Raw genomic sequence first — 22,294 nt, 5'->3', positions numbered from 1 at the left:
TCTCTTAACTGCGAGCAATCGTTTGAGTGGCCACTTTGCAACTCTATGGTATTATCTCTATGAGTCCAACAGAAGTCGATCTGTTTGATACGAATTCTTGTTATTAGTTAGATAAATTGGAATCCTCCTTGAAATAAGTGAATTATTAGAAATAATTTGAGTTTTTTTGTTTGTATACACTTTTTTGAGTTAAATCTCTCACAGTTTCTGTGATTCTTGTATATAGACGTTATATGTGGTGTTCACATCAGATTTGTTGGGTTATTTTTTTGTTTCTACATAAAATACGCGTTGGCTGCTAATGTTCATCATTCAATTCGCATGGGTAAAATAAACAAGCAGACACAACTAAATACAGCGCCATCGGACACATCGTTTGTTGGTTGTATATAAATGTGACGAGATTGTTTAGTTTTGTTTGGCACTCCGTACAACATAATCATTATACAGCTCGCTAGCCTCTAGCTAATATGTACTAGCTGTCCATCGCAATGTATTGCTAATAAAAAAAAAAAAAAATTTTAAACAAAATCAAAATACCCGACTGCGTTAAACAGAAACTGAAATGAAATATACAAATCCACTAGTTTACATAGCGAGTTAAACTATCGGGACCTATTATTTTTGGAAAGATTTGAGCCATCTTAGATTTTTAATTGGCCCCGACAGTTATAGTCGTTATGTAAAAACTACTGGACTTGCTTTTTACTTTACAATTTTTATTTAAGTTGATTGTAAACCTACAGTATTTTAAAAATAGTTTTGGTTTATTGCACGGTTTATACATACAAACCAAATACATGCTTTGTAGTCGAGTTATTTTTGGCTTTACAAAACCACGCAATTACAAAAATATATAATATATTGTGTGCAAGTGATGCTTATATATTTGATAACATAGATATCGCTCTTCAATCATCAATACTCGAACTATAGTCGTATCTGTTCATCAAATGATGGATCTTCGATGAACTCATAATTTAGTTAAAATTTTGTTTTTATAACATCGACAACCTTATATTTTTATGGTATTATTATAAACTATTAGATTGTCTAAATATTTTAGATAGATTTTTACCACACTCCCTAGATTTTTTGATATAGAAATATCCAACTGGAAAGGACAACCTATATGATAAATCATTTTTTCAACCAACTTTGAATGATAAAATAATAATAAAAAGGCCGATGATCTAGGATTTTTTTGTCATTTTTGGAAACTTTGTTAATCATAAAATGTATTTATATAGTTTTATTGAAATCTCTAGTATTACCCTCCTTCTGGCGCAATCGGGTAATAAAAAGCATCGTTCGTTTATATACCAAGTGTTTACTGTGTAAATGTAATTTTGCATTTCTGTTCATTTAGTATTCATTTCTGGTTTATATTCAGTTTGTTGTATTCTGTTTTTCAGAGGAAAAAAACACACAAACTAGAATTGTATATCGATAGTTTGTTACAGATAGTCTAAATGAGATAAAATCTGTTAATCGAAATAAAATATACATGGCAATCTAAAATCGAATAGATTATGATACAGTTAAACTGCTTCAAATTTTCACCCTATTTTTACTGTATCAATATGAACATGGGAGTAAAAATAAATAAATACTTTTTCCGATATCTGCCTTGGCTTTCGAAGAAAGAATTGATTTCAATTACTCCAACTTCATATAAAAAAAAAATTTTTAAAAAAATTGCAATGGATGCTCATGCAACTTGAATAATACACAAAAATTTCATATTTAATTTTTCTCTGCTCCAATTTTTACACGCAACGTTTGACAATCATTTATTTCCTCACTCGAATCGATTGCAAGAACTTTCCTGTACTGGGACGTTATAAAAGACTATGGTTTGCGATTTTCTATTTCAAAATGTTCCCTCTTGTAATTACATTCTAAGTAACAAATAGAACTTGATATATAACAAATAACTCAATCACTATGTAGTATGGTTAGTATAGTTAAATAGTTCGTAGAAATGCTTGATTGATAAAATAACTATATCAAATCATTTAGGGTTCGTAGAAATTCGTTGGAGTAATTGCGTAGATAATAAAAAGTAATTACTAACATTTAATAATAACATAATTAATTGTACAGATCACGTTTCATTTCTATTTTATATACATCACATTCATATAGTTAGATATAGTTACACGCATACACACAAATAAATAATTAGTAAGTATTTACACGTAAATTTTATTTACAAAATGAAACAAACCTATTAAAATAGAGGAAACCAGTGAATGGAAGTTCTAAATACATGGTTGTAATTTTAAAATCGATATTTAATAGCTGTATAACTGTGTATATCTATTAATGGTTGATACGGCTATTTTAAAAGTTTTAAACTTCCCGTAGAAAAGGTCTTGTAACGGATCCGAAAATTTAAATCGAATTTTTTTTAAATATTTTTTCGCTTCATAGCCAGGACAATGTATTATTAACACCGGTTTTACATTAACAACCGTGAACGATATTCCGCGTGTACGCATGTGTAGCAACTTCTGATGATGCAGGTCAAACCCAAAAACACTCAGCAAAGATTTTAATGAGAAAACCGCGCTTTATAAGAGAGATTCCTAGCTTTATACGCCCATGGAAACAAAATCAATGTCCAATAGCGATGTAGAATATTTCCACGATGGTTGTGGATTATTGAGCATGAAAAATAATTATTAAATAAATATATTTTTATAGTTTTTATATATTTTATTTATATAAAAACATTTTTAATATCATCATAACACTTCATTCAATGTAATCAGAGTTAATATGAAAAGTGGTGTATTAATAAATAAAATTTATTATAAAATAAAATAAATATTAAAATAATTTTGAACGGTTTTTTGAATTATCATCAATATTTAATAATAAATAAATGTTAAACAAAAATATCATTATTTTATGAAATAACACGAGGAATGAAAAGTATGAGAACTTTAGATTAAAAAAAGTACATTATCTGTTGTAGTCCAAAAATCACAGTAATGAGCACCACAGCTTTGTATCACAAAGGTCATATTTTCCCCTCATTAGGTGCTTTTATAAGATGATTTTTATTGCAATAGGATTTTGATTTTTTTCTGGTTCATAAGACTGTTTTATAATCCATGATAATTCGACATTAAACTCAATCTTTTGTGTCGGATTTCAACCCTATAACTCATCAAAGCCTTAAAAAGTCATCAAAGCCTTAAAAACTGCAAAATCCATTACATTTTGGCATTAAAAAGGAGAAAAGGATAGTGGGCTTGAAAGTTCAAAGCCCACCCCCAAAAGGCACTATCTTGGTACTAACGTCCATACAGATTTCCAATCCTCTAGCTGACTTTGAAAAGGGTGTACATGTAAGGAAGGCCTTAAAAACGTCGAAAAAAAATTTTCCCCTGGAAATCATCTGTAAATTCCACTTGAATTAAACGAGACTCTTGAAGGTGTCCAAAAATAACGAGACAATAAATACATATATTATTATTCTTCTTTCTCTCCTGTGGCATTGCTTGGTGTCCTAATTTGTTGTACTTAAAGTATCTGTCCTAACCATATTTTACTTTTCAAACCTTTTCACCTCTCTCATTCCATATTATCCCATAAATATATAATACTAGAGTGATATTTATTTATTATTATAAATTGTTCATTAAAATTTTACATTTTAATTGAAATAATGAATTATTTGTGTATATTATAAAATTTTAGTCCACATAGATTTATTTATATAATATTTAATAACTATATATCTAGCCAAACAGTGATGATTTGACCTACAGGAACCACATCAAAAACTTCCTGATAACTCTAATTATTGGATTCTCATTAAATTTTTAGTATCAAATTTCTATTATTATTCTTATCATCCCAATCAGTCATATTAAAAGCATGAAATTAAGATCAGGACAAATTAGTTTCTATTTTAACAAGTGAAAACAACCAATGGACTGAATTAATTATTGAAATACCATGTATAGACAGTGTTGATGACGCAATCGTCTGTTTTTTGACATCACGTAAATAAAAAAAGATATCCACTTTTAAATAGCCTCACACACACAACTGATATTCCCATATTAATACATACTTTAAAATTTGCACCTAATTAGCGTCCTCGTGGGTAAACAGTGATGTGTAAAAAAAATGTTTCAAACAAAAGTTGTTAATTTTTTTATAAAGAACATTTTTTACATTTAAACTTTTGTGACACAGAAATATGTGTTGGTTTATTGAACATATTACGCCACAAACATGACACACTCTGCCCATAAAACTGTGATAAATAATTGAAATAAAATATAAAAAGTGATAATTACTTTTATATGCCACCTAAAGAAGTAAAAGTATCATACAATCTTAGATCGATTATCAGAATGAATACAACAACTTTCTATCAGAAAGTCTAGACTACATTAGTTAGGTAGCTCTAAAAAATAATCGTAGGTTTGAGTTTTGTGAGTGCTCAAATAATAATAATTATTATTATAACTAAAAATCCCGAATCACTCATACCATTCATTACTTATATTTAATACCAAAAACAACAGTAAAAATTTATATTTATTTGCAAAAACATATTTATACTGTTTTAGTTGTGGGACGGACAATGGAGTTGTGGGAGGAAGTGGGAAAGTATTAATACATTGAAGCATAGTTGGTAGAAAGCTCGTTAACCAATAGGCATGTTGACTAAATTTTACTAAACACTTCAGGTGAAGAATTCTCAATGCACGGGCTGAAAAGTGAAATTGGTTTTTGAAAATCTTTAGAAGTACGCAAAATAGATGAACGTTTAAAATTCCTAATTTAACAAAGAAGAAGATACAGGTTACTGACGTCATCGCTCGATATCACCATAGATATACATATAAAATACATATAAATCTATGTTTTCTTAATAGAAGATGGGCAACAATCTTTGAATGCTTATAACTTTTTTAATGATCAAGTGAACATCCAATTATGAAATTTGAAAAAACTTAAAATTTACGTAAAAATATACTAAAATATTTTGATTTCGAGTCATAAAAGCACATTTTTCTATTATAATATTAAAATTAAAAAATCGTAATTTTTAAACTGTATATCACATGACTTAAAACGCAGGCAAGCCCTGTTGTGATGTCATATCGGTATGAACCATAGATCATCAATTAGTTTAAAGTAGACAGCTGGGTATAATATATTCATAGATAATAAGTATTTATATTTATTATTATCAGTTGTCTATGAACATATCTGTCAAACTTATCTGTGTTATTTCGTATAATGATACCGACATTACGTCATCAAATTGGATGCCCACTTTTTTGAAAGTTTAAAAAAGGTTTAAAATTTAATTTAAGTTTTTTACAAGAAAGCGTGCGTATTTTTCCGAAATAAATTTGCTTTTTATTAGCAAAATCAACATTTTGAAGTACTTTTTCGAAAAATAGTAGAATAACATATTATTTTCTATTTTTAAAAGTTTGTTCATTTAGATTAAATTTACATTATCAAATGGATGGAGTTACACTAACACGGCGACATACGTACCAAAAATACAATAATAAGAAATAGGACAATATATTAATGTTAAAATTTATATTTAAAAAAAAGTATGTGAAGGAATTTGTATTAATAAAAATGTGATTAATAACTGAAATAAATAATATAAAAAATGATAATTACTTGTATTCAACAACTTACTTGTGCTGACTAATGTATTGTTAAAAATTATCGAAGAATATCGAACAGAGGATATACCAAACAATAATACAAAAAAACAATTTTAATTCATAAAAATAAATATAGATCACATTTTGAAATTAAAATAGTGTGTCATAAATATTCTAATTTAATAATATAATCATAATCATAATAATAATAACATGTTTGATAACTTCATATTACTTTCATATGCTAAACATTTTTATTATTTAAAAAATTATTACACGCATTAAGAATGAAATCAATCAATCAATCAACGATGTCAATCAAAATAAGATACAGTTGATTAATCAAAATCAGTTTAAACAAATCAATAGATTTATAATTCTTAGATTAAAACTTTTTTATGTTTCTATAAAAATTTAAATTTAGTATACAAAAAAAATTGTTACATTATAGGTATGTTGACTAAATTTTTGTTATCACTTCAAGATAAGAATTTTCACTGGACGGACAGAAAAGTGAAGTTGTTTTTTGAAAATCTTTAGTGGTATGCAATATGTATACGTTTAAAATTCCTAATTAAACAAAGAAGAAGATGGTAGATAGTTTAGTGATGTTATTGCACGGTATCATCATGAAAAATTATATATAAAATCTTGTTTTGTTAAAAGGAGATGGGCAAGAATCATTGAATACTTATAACTTCTTCGTTTTTTAATCAATTTTAATTTCACTTTCAAATTTTCTTATGGTATTAAGTTTTACATTTTTATGGGGAATATGGCAAATTTGACATCAGGAAATTACCGTATTCTTGTGAATAAAAGACATCGAATATTTTTCCAGAAACATCGTTAAAGATTTTGTGACTGAATTCGTAAATTTAAAACAAGAAAAAAGTATCCAATCCCCCATGTCTCGTGATAAATCTCTTAGAAAAAACTCCAAAGGGGGTCACATCCCCCGTAGACAACTTCGATTTCCTCCAAATTGAAATTACTAAGATGAGTTTATGTTGAAATTAATTTGTACTTTGAAGTTTATGTTGAAATGATTTTGGACAAATGCATGGCCGTTATATTCATCGTGTTAGGTTGCATATCACACTGAATAAATAAATATTACATTTTATAAGTATGCATTATGATTATGATTATTATTTATAAATAACATATTAATAAATAAATATAAATACATTTTAAAATAACATTGTGGAAGTTTATATTTTTATAGTCTGAGATCGTGTTAGACTATATCCAAGGAATTTTTATAAAAACAATTTTTTTTTAACCAAAAATTCCTGTGATAGCCTTAATTTTCAGCCAAAAACATGCTTCCAACACCTTATTGTACAAGTGAAATTAACAAAATTTAAAAAACCCTCGATAAATGTAAGAACAATCTTTCTTTAATGTCCTTTTTCTTTATAGCCTTCTCTAAACTGAACCGATTTTGAAGATCATCGCCTATTTTTAGTTGTTTCGGATACGGATCCCTAAACTCGCATTGTAAACATAGCTAAGATCACTTTCCATTTAATTACCTTTCAAACGAAACAAAAAAAAATCAAAATAGATTCATCTGTTAAGGCATTACGATGCCACAGACAAACAGACAGACACATACATACCGGTCAAACTTATAACACCCCTATTTTGGTTCGGGAGATTAAAAATGATCACAAGTAAATAATTCATAGAGTTATATATCATGTCGTAACATTTTTTCAGGCTGAATAGTTAGAATTTAGCTTTCGCACGATAGGATTTAGACTATATATACCATGTGTGTTTGTACCATCTAGGCATATACATAACTGTTGTATGATAAAATACATCCGTTTAGTAATGCATCTAAGCGAGAGGTATTATATACATGTATTGTAAGACTACAGATACGATACGACAGATCTTCTGTTGTATGCATGCAGAGAGTTGGAGTTTTGATGAACTTACTATTTATCTGTAACTAAAAAACTCCCACTCTCCAAGCGTCTTCCAACTAATGTTCAATACATGTATATAATATCTCTCGCTAAGATGCATTACTAAACGGATGTATTCTGTCATACTACAGATATGTATATGCCTAGATGGTACAAACACACATGGTATACGTAATTATCTAATGAATGCAATATTTATTAAAAATAATTCCATATTTACTATATGCGCTGCATGCATTACATTATGAATGAAAAATCTACAATAACAAGGCTTGCATTATTATGGTGTAGTTTTATAAAAACAATAACAAAATATAAACATTACCAATGTATGTTAGTTTGATTACATTATTATTATTATTTTAAAAACATTGTAATTATTATTATTATTAATAAATTTTATAGTTATTATATGTATGTAAAAATACAGGGTGTTACCAATAAAACGAGGGGTGCAAACAAAGCAATTGGAATCATTTTAAAGCAATACAAAAATTCAGTATATACAATTAAAATTGAAGTTTAATTACAAACATGATTTGTACAATAAAGCTTACGAAAAGCACAACCGTGTAAATTCACACCCACCAAACCTACATAGCGATTCTTCAACTCTACAAGTACGTTTGAGGAAACTGTAAAGATTGTAGTGAGGAAAAGCCACCAACGTCGTTAAAATCAGAGAAAGGGGTTGAAAGTTTACAAGTTTCTTAAAGGTGCTTTTTTCTTTCTCTTTTTAATTTGAAGTGGCTTTCCAGATATTCAAAGCCATAAAAACCATGAAAGTGTTATAAGTTTCACTGCGATGTGTGTCTATCTGTGGCATCGTAATGCCTAAACGGATGAACCAATTAGGATTTTTTTTTATCCGTTTGGAAGGTTATTTAATGGAGAGTGTTCTTACCTATGTTTCAAGTGCGAATTTATGGTTCCGTACCCGGAACAATTAAAAAAAAGGCGATTATTCTCAAAAGCGGTTTGGAGAAGGGTCTAAAGAAAAAGATAATTTAATGAAAAGTGTTCTTAGATATGTTTCAAGTGCGAGATTAGGGTTAGGGTAGGTTAGGTTATATTGGCTGCTCACGAAAGTAACACTTAGGCTATATAGAGCCCATTGTGATATCATATATGTGTTTTACCACCTTTTCCGCGGATAATTTCATTTATCAGCTCCTCAATTTCAGAGGCTGAGTGCACTTCCTTCACGCATATACCATGCACTACACCAGGGCATACCGCGGATGGAATTGATTACGCCTTAACCAACTGAGCTATTTACTCTAAAAGAACGAAATAGTAAATTTTGAAACACAGTTAATATTTACGTACAACAAATTCGGAAGAATGGTTAATAATACCTGCTATATGGTTTTTTTTTTAAATAATTATTATTGTTATTATTAATACTATTAAAATTCTGTATAATTATTATTTTATTTATTTATTTATTTATTTCAAAAATTATTATTATTATTGTATACATAATAATAATTAATATAAAACCGGATTTTAATAAATATTTTATATATCAAACCTACAAATAATTGTATGTGTACACCTATCTCATATTTAATCATGTGAACCGATAAATTTTAATCATAATTATATAAATAAAGGTAGTGTAGTAAGTACTGTATACACAACCGAAAAAAAAATATGGCGTGGGATAAATAGTTTATTATCGCACGCATTTTCAATCAATCAAATTAGCCAAATTACTATCAAAATCTTAACTAATAACAAGTTACTATAGAACTGTTTTAATATTATAGTTTTGCCAATAACTCACGACTAATTTTAAATAATAAGAACAAGAGGTGTCTTGGGACACCCGATAAGAACTATATTCCTTTCGTTCCTTGGTACATTATAAATGTAGCGCTTAATGTTTTTATTTACAAGATATTTTTCTGAAAATTTAAGGTATTAATTTTAGAAGCCAAATACTTGTTTGATTGTACTTTTAGTCAACCCAATATGTGCGGATATTACGTTTGGTTTGATCAGGATATTTACTATGACATAACATAACTGTACTTACTTTAAATTACCTCTGTTATCTTTAACTTCTGATTACTTTCACAACTCAATTTTTTTAAATGATAAAACATAAAATTTTGACAAAAATACAAATTGACAGTTGATTGACATTTATTTTTGCATTTTCTCAAAATTCATGGCAAACTGAATCGATTGAAAAAGTTTTAGTTTCCTAGGTAAACTAGATGTCGGTTTTTGGGGGTCGTTTTTTGTTGTTGTACTTTTTTTGGTTTTACGTCCCAACCAGCAAACAAATCAGAACGATAACGTGCAATAAGGAACCTAGCTGCTATAATTTCCGTTTATTTTCACATTTTAGAGGCGCAGATAAAGTTTTGTACGATATACGAGTATTCTAGTATTCTAATTCTTTTTAGCCCGAAAAAAGAATCCCTACAAAAAAACATTTCAAATGTTGAAATCTTTATATTTTGAAGTAAAAGTGGACGAAAATTATCGAAGTATAACTCCTACAATTGATATGGGTGTCGTCTAAACCTGACACATTCTTCTATCGAGGTGAAGAATGCAAATCTCGAAAACTATTCGTTTCGTCTAAATTTATAGCAAGAAAAAACTAAATGAAATTTTGTCAATTACTTCCTGTAAAATATAATCAATAATGTTGAAAATTTTTCGAAAGTATTTATTTAATTATTTATTAATAATTTATTATTATTTTTTTTATATAAATAATAATTATTATATTTGGTTGGGAGCGATCCTCTGCGTATGTAATGCTATGTATATATTTATTAATATTTATAAATAAATAATTATATTAATATTTGTGAATAAATTTATTCAATAATTATATAAACATTATTTTATAATTACCTTTGCAATTAATTTCAATTATTTCATAATTTTATTAATAAAATGTTCAATCATTAGAAAAAAGAAAAATCAAAACAATAGAAAAACATATGTTTATAACAAAGAATTAGAAAATTTTTAAATTGTAATCTTATCGCTCACTCTTTTTATTCTCTAGGATAAAGTACTACTTAGTTTTGTATATTCAAGAAAATAACTCACCATTACGTAATGTCGTTGGATTTCAATTTTTTCACTCGCTAGCTTTTCACATTCTAATTTTAAACTGTAAAAAGAAAAATTAAGTAAAAATTAATTTATTTGCAAGTTTGTATTTTAAAAAGTCTATATGGATTAACATTATTAAACGTATGGAAATACTATAACACGGCAACTTACATACCGTAGATTATTTTTGAACAATCTGATTATCCTACACTTATCAACACGAATATGTTCCTTTGAAATCTGTGAATATTTTTTTGAATTGTATTAATCTAATTAAGGATGTGCGAGCGCCAGGGAAATTTTGAATAAAAGACTTGATTTTTTTAAAATATGAAGTTGGGCTAAGTATAAATCAATTTTGAAAAATATAGAGGGGGGGGGTGTCGAAAACCAAGGGAGTTTTCGTCTAGATTCAAGAAGTTATAATAAAATTCATCATCAAAGTTGAAAATATCGTAGAACTAATTTCAACCACAAGTCTAAACCAGGATTGGCGCTCGTACTACCTTAATTGTTATTGAATTTTACCCGAAATTTGTATTTTTTAATTGCAAAGAATGGACTCACTTCTTAAATAAATTCAAAAATTTAAGTACTTACTTATGATATTGTGCTTGTAAAAAATTAAATTCCTCTTTTATTCTATCACATGATTCGCTAACGGTAAATTTAAAAGGTTGACCAGGCTGTGGTGGGCCCTAAAACAAAAATAAATACGATAATTAATATTAAGAATTAAAACAATTAACAATAAATAAATTACACATTTAAAAAAAAGTTTGTAAACCAAGTTCATAAAAAAATTAATTTTGATATTATATTCAAGCACCCAAGACACTTTTCATTGAATGTCCATAATATCTTGATTGATTTTGCTCTGCCGTATTTTAAGTTAGCTTTCTCGGAAGTGAAAATTGAGTTAATGGATTGGTTTCTTAAAAATATTTACTAGTATGCAAGATATGAACGTTTAAAATTCCTAATTAAACAAAGAGGAAGATAGCCACTGGTGATGGTGATGGCCACTTTGTTTTGCTTAACGAAGATGGGCAACATTTGAATGCAGACTTTGATTGCTTATAACTTCTTCGTTTTTTAATCAATTTTAATTTCACTTTCAAATTTTGTAATGGTATCAAGTCTAATTTTACATTTTTATGGATAATATGGTCAATTGGACATCAGAATTATTCCCTATTAATCTTTTTTAATTTCTTTATTCGCTATGAGTATATTCAGTGAATAAGGGACTATTAAAGAAATAAAATTAATTATATTGATTATAAATTTTCACAAAACCATTTTCCATTAAGTAATAGTGATGTGCGATATAAAAATAAATATGAATATATTATTATTAAATATGATAATTATAATTAATAAATAAATCCACACACACAAACACATACGTACGTACATCATCTATCCATATATTTACAATATTTAAACATTTGTGGTATAAATAATTTATAATTTATTATAATAAATTATTAAAGAATATTTAATATCATATAATTAGTATTACAGTACATGTGCATGAATGTTAGTTTGTATTTAGAAATCGGGCAATTTTAACAGAAAAAATTGTACATAGTCTGCAATTTTACATTTTTAAAAACTAGAAATAGTTCTTTTTGTAGGATGCTTTTTATGCAGTTGTAGGATCTTTTTCATACATACGAATCATGGATAAGAATAAAAACAACTTGATTGAAGTTTGAAGTCCACTTTTTGAGGGTTTGTTGGTCTATTGAATCTAATTGATATTGAATCAAAAAAGGAAAAGAAAAAAGAAACACTAGGTCGTTGCACGATTGTCTTATACAGATAGAAATATATGTATCCAATAATCAGTTTTCAATTTTTTTTTTTAAATGTAAGCAGTATGTCTGATAATCTTGGTTGAACAGATGTCCATAAATTGTTTCTCCTTCACCCTGCTTTATGAGATGTCAAAACAATACATATAGTTTTTTTAATTTTTTTTTATAAATGTATCTTTATAAAGTATAGATCATGTGTTATTCTTTTGTATGAGCTAGATTATTTTCAATTATCATTCAAATCCATTCAGTAGTTTTTGCGTGAAAGCGTAACAAACAAACAAACAAGCATCTTTACTATACAATTTATAATATGTAGGGATAACTATTGAACCGAAGTTACAGAATATTGTTTAGAATAAGAAAATTGTTCGATTTCCTATAACATTTACGGCCACAATTTCCCATTTCACGTTAAGAGCTATCTCTATTTCTGAGTATTCAAAATGACTGTATTCTGGCATTACATTTTTTTCCTGCTAAAATCACCCGATCTAAAATTATGTATGTTTTTATATGTATTATGGTATGTAATAATTAATAATATAAAATGAAAATCAATTATATATTACAAACCATTTATACAAGTAAAGTATAAATAATATTATATAGGTATGTATGTATTTAATATACCAGGTGTTTATTGAGAAAGTTTTAAATATTATAATTATATTATTATATTAATTATTATATAAATACTTTTATCACGCATTATTTTACATCATTATCGACTTTCTTATTTTAAACCAATTTATTTAAATAATTTACTGAATGCAAATGCAAAACAGGAATGTGCTTTATTGAATTCTAGAATCAGGTGTACAAATTACTACCAAGGAAACATACTGGGTCAGAGATAACAACAACCAGATGGGTACGGAAGCCTGAATGGCTCACTGTCAATTTATGAGAAAGTGACGCTACATTAGCTTATTTTTTAAATGTATACTATCAAAAAGTATGAAACCAACTATTAAAAAAGTCACTACTTTCAACAAGTGCACTTGTGACTTGTGGCATTATGGAAACGAACCTTTTCGAAGATATAAGTCTAAAAAATTGAAAATTATTCAACACATAGTTTTAATGAAAATTATATTCATTATGAAATGGAAAAACAAACTAAACACAAAGCATTTGATGCTGCCAAATCGATTATCAAACAAAAGAGTGCTTCTAACTCAAAGTTATAAAACTTTAGAAATATTTGTCCAAGAAACAATCTGTATTTAACCTGTGTATGTAAATTTTCAATTAACACTAATGAAGAAAAAAAAAACCATAATACCTACACTATTTATTTATTTATTTATTGAAGAATGTAAACAAATAAATTAAAATAATAATTTATATTTTTAATAAATGTATCCGCATTCAACTGTATCAGAAAAAAAATCTCAACGATCAAGAAGATTAAACAAATGTTAAAAATCTTTAGTAATTTAATATAAAATATATAAATCAGAAAACACAAATTGTAGTTACTCATAAAAATAAAATAATTGAACCCATCTCATCCCATGTTTGCTATTATGAACAGCAAATTCGTAAAGGTTATTGATAGATTATCTGACAAACTTGGGTATTTTGTGTCAAATATTGAATGAGAATCTATACATATATTGCAAATCAGAGAAACATTCTGTGAGTTATTGGTGAAATACGATTGCAATTACTGCGAAAAGTGCGTAAAAATTGGACATCCAGATTGCGTCGTCTACGCGCCAGACGAGGCTGCCACATGACCGAAATCATATTCGAACATAATCTTGAATTTAGCAAGTGGGCATTATAAAGAAACATATTCGTATTTCATACATATTCGTCCACAAAAGAAAAGGTCTCCTTCCAAGATTTTTCTCAGATAAAAACTTGAAAAGCTAATCAAAATTCAGCTATACTATAAGTGCATTCATCAATGACATCATACGATAACTTTTAAGTTTTCAGTATATTTTTTCCGTCAAAGCTCATTCCTTATATTTTACGTTAGGTTAGGTTAGATTAGAGTGACTGACTTGGGGTGGGGCATACTTAGACCATAGGGTCCGTTTCGATATCGAAAAAAGGGTTGGCCCATCCCCGGCCACTACTCCATGAACCATTTGGAGCTGTTTAAGAACAGCAGGAGAGCTTTGACGTCGACGGACTTTAGGTCGGAGAGGTTGTCAAAGAGAGGCTGGCTCAAGTAAGTCCTCCATCTCTTCATGAAAAGAGATAGACAGTGACAGAGAAGATTTACTCCTCACCATTGTGACAGTTCCTGCAGTAGTCATGATACACTGCCAGACCCAAGCATTCAGCATGCCTGCTGCCCAACCAGTGTCTTGTAATAGCCGCAACAACTTGGCGAATAGAGGCCCTTGAAAGTGATATAAGATCTTCGTAACGCCTGCGATTGTACTCAGATCATTTCTGTCCTGTAGTACCACAAGTACGTTCCTCCCTCCATCAAAGAATTTTATACGTTAAGTTACATAAAAAATTTTTGAACTAAACTGTATCCACGAATTAAAAAAAAACATTCATGAACATTTCAATAAATAAATAAATAAAATTGGAATATAAAAACGAACACATAATATTATCATACTAATAGTTCTCAAATAGAAAATGTTTTCAACATTAGAATATTATTCTGATCATAATCACAGTCGTCTAATCATATTTGTTACTCATAAGTAACGTGTACGAACCCATAAAAGCCCAACGAACCATATTGTAAAACTTTATAGTCCCTATTACATAACAACCAGAACTTAGAGGGTGACGTTCTTAATCGAATGTTATAACGTAGTATTTTTATTACTGTCGGACTTATCGGATGCATATGCACAATGGAATCCATGTAGGGCGTGATTCAAAGTGAATATATAAACGATGTAGTAACCTGAATATACAGGGTGATCCAAGCTATAAGAGCAAGACTCACAGGATGTAAAAAAAAATTATGTGAGTATAACCAAATTGGGTTGCTTAGAAAAAGTAAAATTTTGACACACAGATCCTTAAAAAAAAAATCAGTGGTGGAGACTGGACGTGGCATAATCCTGAGACGCAAAAATCATTTACTCAACTGACTTTCAAAAACAATAACGTTAAGTATTCTTTTATTTTCAATGAAGTGAGTTTCCTAAGAGATTTTTTCGGTACAAGGTTATTGTATGTGCAATTCTCCATTGCTACTATAAAAGATGGATTTCTCGGCTATAAAAAAAAAATTGATGAATTTATCCTTATTTTAACTTGAACCATTCTGTATAACTTGATATCTCTGTCTAACTTGACTAGCTTCTAAACTCTAAACTGTATAATCATAATAAACTATTTACATTTTATTATTATAATCAACTTATTACTAACATACACCACACACGCATAGACCATAGAGTTTATAAACATTGTGCATTCATACAGTACCGACACATGCACTCAAATAATAGACTATTCCATTTATTTAAAACAGTACTTATCAAACTGTTTAAGACAGTTGCTCCGCGATTACAATATCTTAAGAAATTTACAAAAGAGAGAATCTTGAATAAATATAAGTTACCACTTTCCAACATTTTGATGAACTGATTTTTATCAGAAATTAAATTGGTCTAAAAAAATTGAAAAATTGGGGGGGGGTATATGAAACGAATTGTAAACAACTGACCACACACTGAGTATTGTCGGTGTAAAGTCTCCGCTGATACATTATTAGACAAAAATTTCACTACAACCTCATATACTTTTACCGTGCATACAATAAACAAGGAAGGAAAGAGAAAACACAAAGAAAAAAGCACGGAAAGATTGATACCAGACTGTAGGGAAAAAAGACTATTGAATCGTGAAAAGAATCTAGTTTTCTTAGCCATTAAAATTGTCAAAGGAAACTTCAAATCACAAATGACATTTTCTCCGGGAAAAACCATGCCTGACATTGAAATATCCCACTTCTAAAACAACAGAGCGGGATTTTTTAATAGTTTGGATGCAGCGGTGGAAATAAAGAGCGAACAAATAAAACCATTTCTCTCATAAAACCAAAGATTTATGAGAGCTGAATGAATTTTAATTCTTAACAAGGAACTACAATGGATCTCAAGAAGTTTTTGTAAGAGCAGGCACAGTGAAAAAGAAGCAAAAATGGCACTTTATCTGTCACTATGCGTTTTACTTGCAGGCTATGATTGCAGGCTTCAATCATAGTCAACACTTACTGTTCTCAAGAAGATAAAAAAAGTTCACCCTACATTTTAGGCATTTCTAAAGATCTTCTAGTCTATCCACTCCAGGACAATCACCAGAACTTAAATATTTACAGAAGTTTACTTTTAGAATCCTTTGTAAGCTATACAAACTCTTTTTTTTGTTTGATATTCACTGATGATTAAAAAAAACATTTGTGGAAATTATAATTTTGCAGCCATAATAATACCATTTTATTATATTGAATAAATATTACTTTCTTCAACCTTATAACTCTAGGTTCTGCTGTTAGGTTGATACAAACGTATAAACATTATTTTATATAAAGAGGTAGGTAGATATAGGTAGGTAACGAACATTAAGTTATATTATGTTTCTTGCAGTTTAAGTTGAGTTGAGTTGAGCTGGTGGATCGCGTGTTCAAAGCTTGTTATTCATAATACAAACAAATTTCATCGAGTAAATTGTGAGAGAAGAATCAGTTAGCAAAAACTAAACGAATATACTTATTATTATTTTTTATTATCATATAACATACACACACGAAAAAAAGAAATAGAAAAAATTTTAGAAAAAGATGGAAAAGAAGAACATTTTCACTATTATAACCTTCGCCTGTTAAAACTAAAATGTTGTTATTGGATTCGATGTTTAGCCAGTGTTGGTTTATCAGCCTTGGTCAAAGATTACAAATTGAACCTAGGTTTGCCAACCCTTATTGGAGTCTCGACAACTATAAATCAAGGCTTATTATGTTGGCAAGCCGCAAAATTTCGGAGATCTACTCATTCGAGCTGAGAAAAATTCTGTCTGTTTAAAAAACGTTGGCGATCATGGATTTCCAACGTTGCCAATCGTACGCCATGTGAAAATTTCAACAGCTTTCAACAGTAAAGATTAGGCAGTCGCACACAAGTCTCAGCTTTAGAAAGATGGGATAAACGAATCGAAGATAAACCCTCGAAATTAAAGAAATTCGGAGAATTTTTAACAGAATAACAAAATCGACCACCGGCAAAAGCCGATCACAGTTATTTTTGAAATTTCACTGTTAATTTGACATTTTGTTCAGTAATTTTAATTTAGATGGGGATAAGCGACAGGCACAAAGTTCTTCTCTAGGAAGATTTCTAAATTAAAGAACTTTGAGAAGGTGTGCTTTGACACATTCAAACTACACCTCAAAAATATTTAGAACAAAACTGCACGCGAAATTCAAAAATTTTCGCACATTCATTACATCATAAACAAAAAACAAACATCAATTAAATGAACCACTATTTCAAAATCACATATCGAAATATGCACGGCCTAATAACTTCAATCAAAAATTTTGTCTACACAAACAAAAGGCAAACCTTCTTATCAGTATGATGATACGCTTTCATAACAACAATAAACACATTATCATAACAATAAAAAATTACGTAATATCAACAATACCGAACAACATAGTACAACAACAACCAACTGAAATTTACTACTGGAATTATGGTGGTTAGCAAATTGTTAATTCAAAAAAAAAATATGACAGCTGTTTTATTAACTACAAAAACTATTCATATATTCTGATTGATATGAGCTGTTTGCTGCTGCTACCAACACACAAGCATGTGGAATACGGGAAAGGGGGCAGAAACAACCCTAACTAAAACTGCCTAACTGACTTGAATGACTGACAAAAAAAGTTTCGATTTTTAAACACCTAATAAATTTATCAATATACAAAAAAATTAAAATGATTTCATAAGGGGAGAGACTAAATATTGTGTAGTACTCTGGTTTCAAACCACCACAGATCTCTTCAAAATCAATCCTGTTGTCAAAATTAATACTGTTTTTCGAAGGGATGAAATTACGATATTTTTCTTGATGATTTTTGTAAAATTATTCTTTCTGTAAATCAATTTTCTTAAAATGTTGTTTTCTAAAAGGGGGTTAAATTAGGGTGAACCTTTTTTTTTTTTGCAATTTCCGTAATATAATCTGACATTTGATGAAAAAAGTATCTAGGTTATGTAAAGAAATATGTTGTGATTTTGTTCAAGAGATGTTTATTATTGGTTGAATATCTCAGGACTAGAATCTTGATGGAAAAAAATCATGAAACGGGATATCATTAAAAGTTTATTGAAGTTCTTGGAAAAAAAAAATCTAATAAGTGTGTGATAATTTGTTTTTTGTACTCTTATATGAGGGTTGTATTAAGTTAAGATTAAAGTTTGTATTGATTGGAAATATTGTCATTAGAAATAAAATTCCACAAACACATAACTGAGAATTTAACAGCATGTTCTAGACCTAAAACGTATTTTCAGATTTCATTGGCTTAACCATTCTCACAGTAGGCTCGGTATTTACTACTTTTTCTGAAACGTTCTTACTTTGAACTGGTTATCCTTTAACCGCTTGACTACTGACTGGGAGGTTACGGGTTCGAATCCATATAGTGGCAACCTGATCAATTATAATTAATGGGGCGGTAGATTGATCATACTATCGTCGCTTAGATGAAAATGAAGTATCGACTCCACCCACATCATCAATTTAATTGTATATTCGGATGTAACTGAAAATAAATAAAAATAATGACTTGAGGGGCCTCTGTTATAAATGAATGATTATACCTACGAAATCATGAATGGCTTAAACATTTTCATGTTTCATCGTTTTTGAGAATGAAATATTTGTTATTTTTTGTACATACTTTAAATAACAAACAAGCAGCTTGACAAACACGACAAACAGACGGACGAAAAGACATACCACACACGAAAGTATATTATTCTAGTTTTTATCTTAAATAAACAATGCGACTAAAAAAAGTTTAACTGTACTTATTTATTTTATACTAAATGTTATACAGTTAACAAATTATTTAATGTCATTTTGAATTCAATGCAAAAAAATAAACTGCATACGATATATTTTATAACGCTAACAAATGATATTATGTCTTAATAAAAAATTTGTAAATGAAAAACGTTGCAGTTTTTAGCTCCAAAAAAAAGTTGGTCCATAAATGAGTTGCCCTTTTAGTTGAAGGCTGGTTTGAATCAAAATGGTTGTTAAGTTAGGTTTCTATCATTTAAAAAGCTATTTGAAGATTATTCTGTCAACTCGTATCTTATTTAAGAAGTTTTAATGACAATCTTCGAGAATAACAAAACTTAAAATTAAGCCATTTTGGTAAAAAAATGCCAATTAATTGTGGACCATAAAAAATTTGCAAAAATATGATAATGCAATATCGTATAAAAATATTGGACTGTATAAATTCCTGAACAATATATTTTTTAAATGAAATTGACCTGATTCTAAATCGATTGTAAAAATTATTGGGGTAGCTTAAAATAAAAATGTAATCAATCTGTCTCTTCCAATTTTTTTTTTTTGACAAGAAAAAAAGGACTTATCATACACCATAATGTCATTTTAACGATCATTTTATTTGGGAAAAAAATTTTTTGTGTGTAATGTGGTTTTAACTATTTAGAAAATAAACAAATAATCTTTTGTTGATCCATGAAAATAATCTCTTATTTGTCTCTTCACAAAAAAAGAAATTCAAACCCTCTATTGTCACCAAATTCTCACAAGACTATTTATAATACAATTTAGGGAACTATTGTGTTTTTCGAAGCAATATTGTTCAAAAGCCTGGAAATAAACCATATAGTTTTTTTGGTATGCGATTATTTTTTAACATAACTTATTCATTTAAGGATTAAGAATATAATTTTATGATTGAATTTTCAAGTTTCAAAAGTTTCGGTCACAGGAAATTAGATAGATATTACACATAATCATCTAAATACAACGTAAAGAAAAATTTAATTTATAACTCGATTAAGAAAAAGTTAATCTAGTCATTCATTGGCTTAAAGTTAATCCGTATAAAATTGTTAGAAACAAGGTAGATAGTCCAAGAGCCAAATTAAAGCGAATTTCACTAATCCTTCACACTACTTTCCTCCTTTTTTGTCTTGTTACTTCTTAATATCCGTTGGTTTTGAAATAAAAAATAGACTAAAAGGTTGGATACTCTGGACAATCAGAATTGCGTCGTTGGAAAAAAGCACTTGTTTATTCCGTACATTCAACTCAATTATTTCAGATACTTTTTATCCAACAGACCAAAATGAGGAGAATGCTCATTGGGTTTAGATTCGAACAATAGGACATTCAAGTAAATTCTTTCACCTTGATTGCAAGATTCCACCAAATTCAGTCATGCCAAATATTTCATTCTTACTTCGTGAAGATACTCTGCCAAGAAAGTTAAATGGACGTATCATACTCGTCGACACATTTCGGACAGGAGGTAATATCATTTTAAAAACTAATCTCAGTGGACACGAAGATACTCACATCAAGGCTACCTCTTTTGCCCTGACCAAGTTCTCAAGTAACTTCATGCATTCGACAACAAGGGCAGGGGTTGTGTTGGAATAAACAGCTTTGGGATATCACAGTTGCAAGACTTTTCTTCGTTCTTTTGGGGGAATGTTTTCACGCAATTATTTAATATTTGAGATTTTTAGATATTTGTTTTCACCTTTTTTCACATTTTTTTTGATAACGTTGTACTCCTAGACTATAAAACAGATATGATGACGTAAGAAGTAACGTATATATTTACATAATATTGTTTGTGTATTGTATAGTATTTTGTGTACATAAAAATACTTATATAAACTTTATAATATATTTAATATTTGTTATTCTTTGTTTAAATAGCCATCCATTCCATTTACATTATACATACATATAGAATATTTTTCTAGAAGAGGAGGACTGAGGACTGTGAGGGCAAACATTAACATTACTGCTAACTAAAGTCCTAAATAGAAATATACATAATGTACTGTGTTGTTTGTTTGTTTACGTATATAAATTAGGAGTATGTTATATTATACTTAAATATTAAATTTTCTATGGGATGTTCCATTTAAAACGGTTTTAATTATCTTACACAAATATAATTCGAACACAGATTATAAAACTGTAACTTAAGCGAGGCCACTGTCGTAACTTGGATCCGAGACACACACAGAGACATTCCAGGGAATCGTGAAGCTGGCGAGTCTGCTAGAAATGGATATGGCAAAAGAGACTGCTTAAAAGGTCTCTAAAGGCAAAATCATTCCAGCTATTAGACTTCACAGGCTAGGTGGCAAACACGCTGAATGACTGAATCTATCATGATTATTGCAGGAGCTAAAAGGATTTAATTATCATATACAAAGAATTATCGATGGAAGATTATAAAACTGCGAGACAGCAACTGGGTACCGGGACACAGGAAATTCCAAGAAATCAAGAAGCCGGCGAGCTTGCTAGAAGTGGTATAAAGCTGTCGGATACAAGCGTCAATAGGCATCCGGAGGATATTTTAAGAAAGGCCAATCTCAGATGGAGAGAGGAACGCACTAATGGTACTACAAGACAGATATGCTCTGAGTACAATCGCGGAAGTTCTGAAGATTTTCTATCGCAACAAAGGATCTCTATAAAGATCAGGCACGTTGAACGACTGGACCTATCACGATTATGGAACAGTGGGGAGCAACAGTAAACGATGTCT

The 22,294-nt window shown here is 29.0% G+C and overlaps 1 protein-coding gene across 1 annotated transcript in view; it reads right to left on the bottom strand.

The window, feature by feature from the left end:
• LOC123300073 (transducin-like enhancer protein 4) overlaps positions 1-22,294 on the bottom strand; it is a 205,102-nt gene that overhangs the window by 130,581 nt on the left and 52,227 nt on the right. Inside the window, exons 2-3 of the mRNA XM_044882546.1 lie at positions 11,285-11,382; positions 10,679-10,742 (exon numbers count right to left, since the gene is read on the bottom strand). Coding sequence (XP_044738481.1) covers positions 10,679-10,742; positions 11,285-11,382 — 162 coding nt within the window. The remainder of the gene's footprint in view (positions 1-10,678; positions 10,743-11,284; positions 11,383-22,294) is intronic.

Source organism: Chrysoperla carnea, chromosome 5, assembly GCF_905475395.1.
Source record: "Chrysoperla carnea chromosome 5, inChrCarn1.1, whole genome shotgun sequence".
In the NCBI taxonomy this organism is placed as follows: domain Eukaryota; kingdom Metazoa; phylum Arthropoda; class Insecta; order Neuroptera; family Chrysopidae; genus Chrysoperla; species Chrysoperla carnea.
This window is presented reverse-complemented; position numbering and strand designations above follow the sequence as displayed.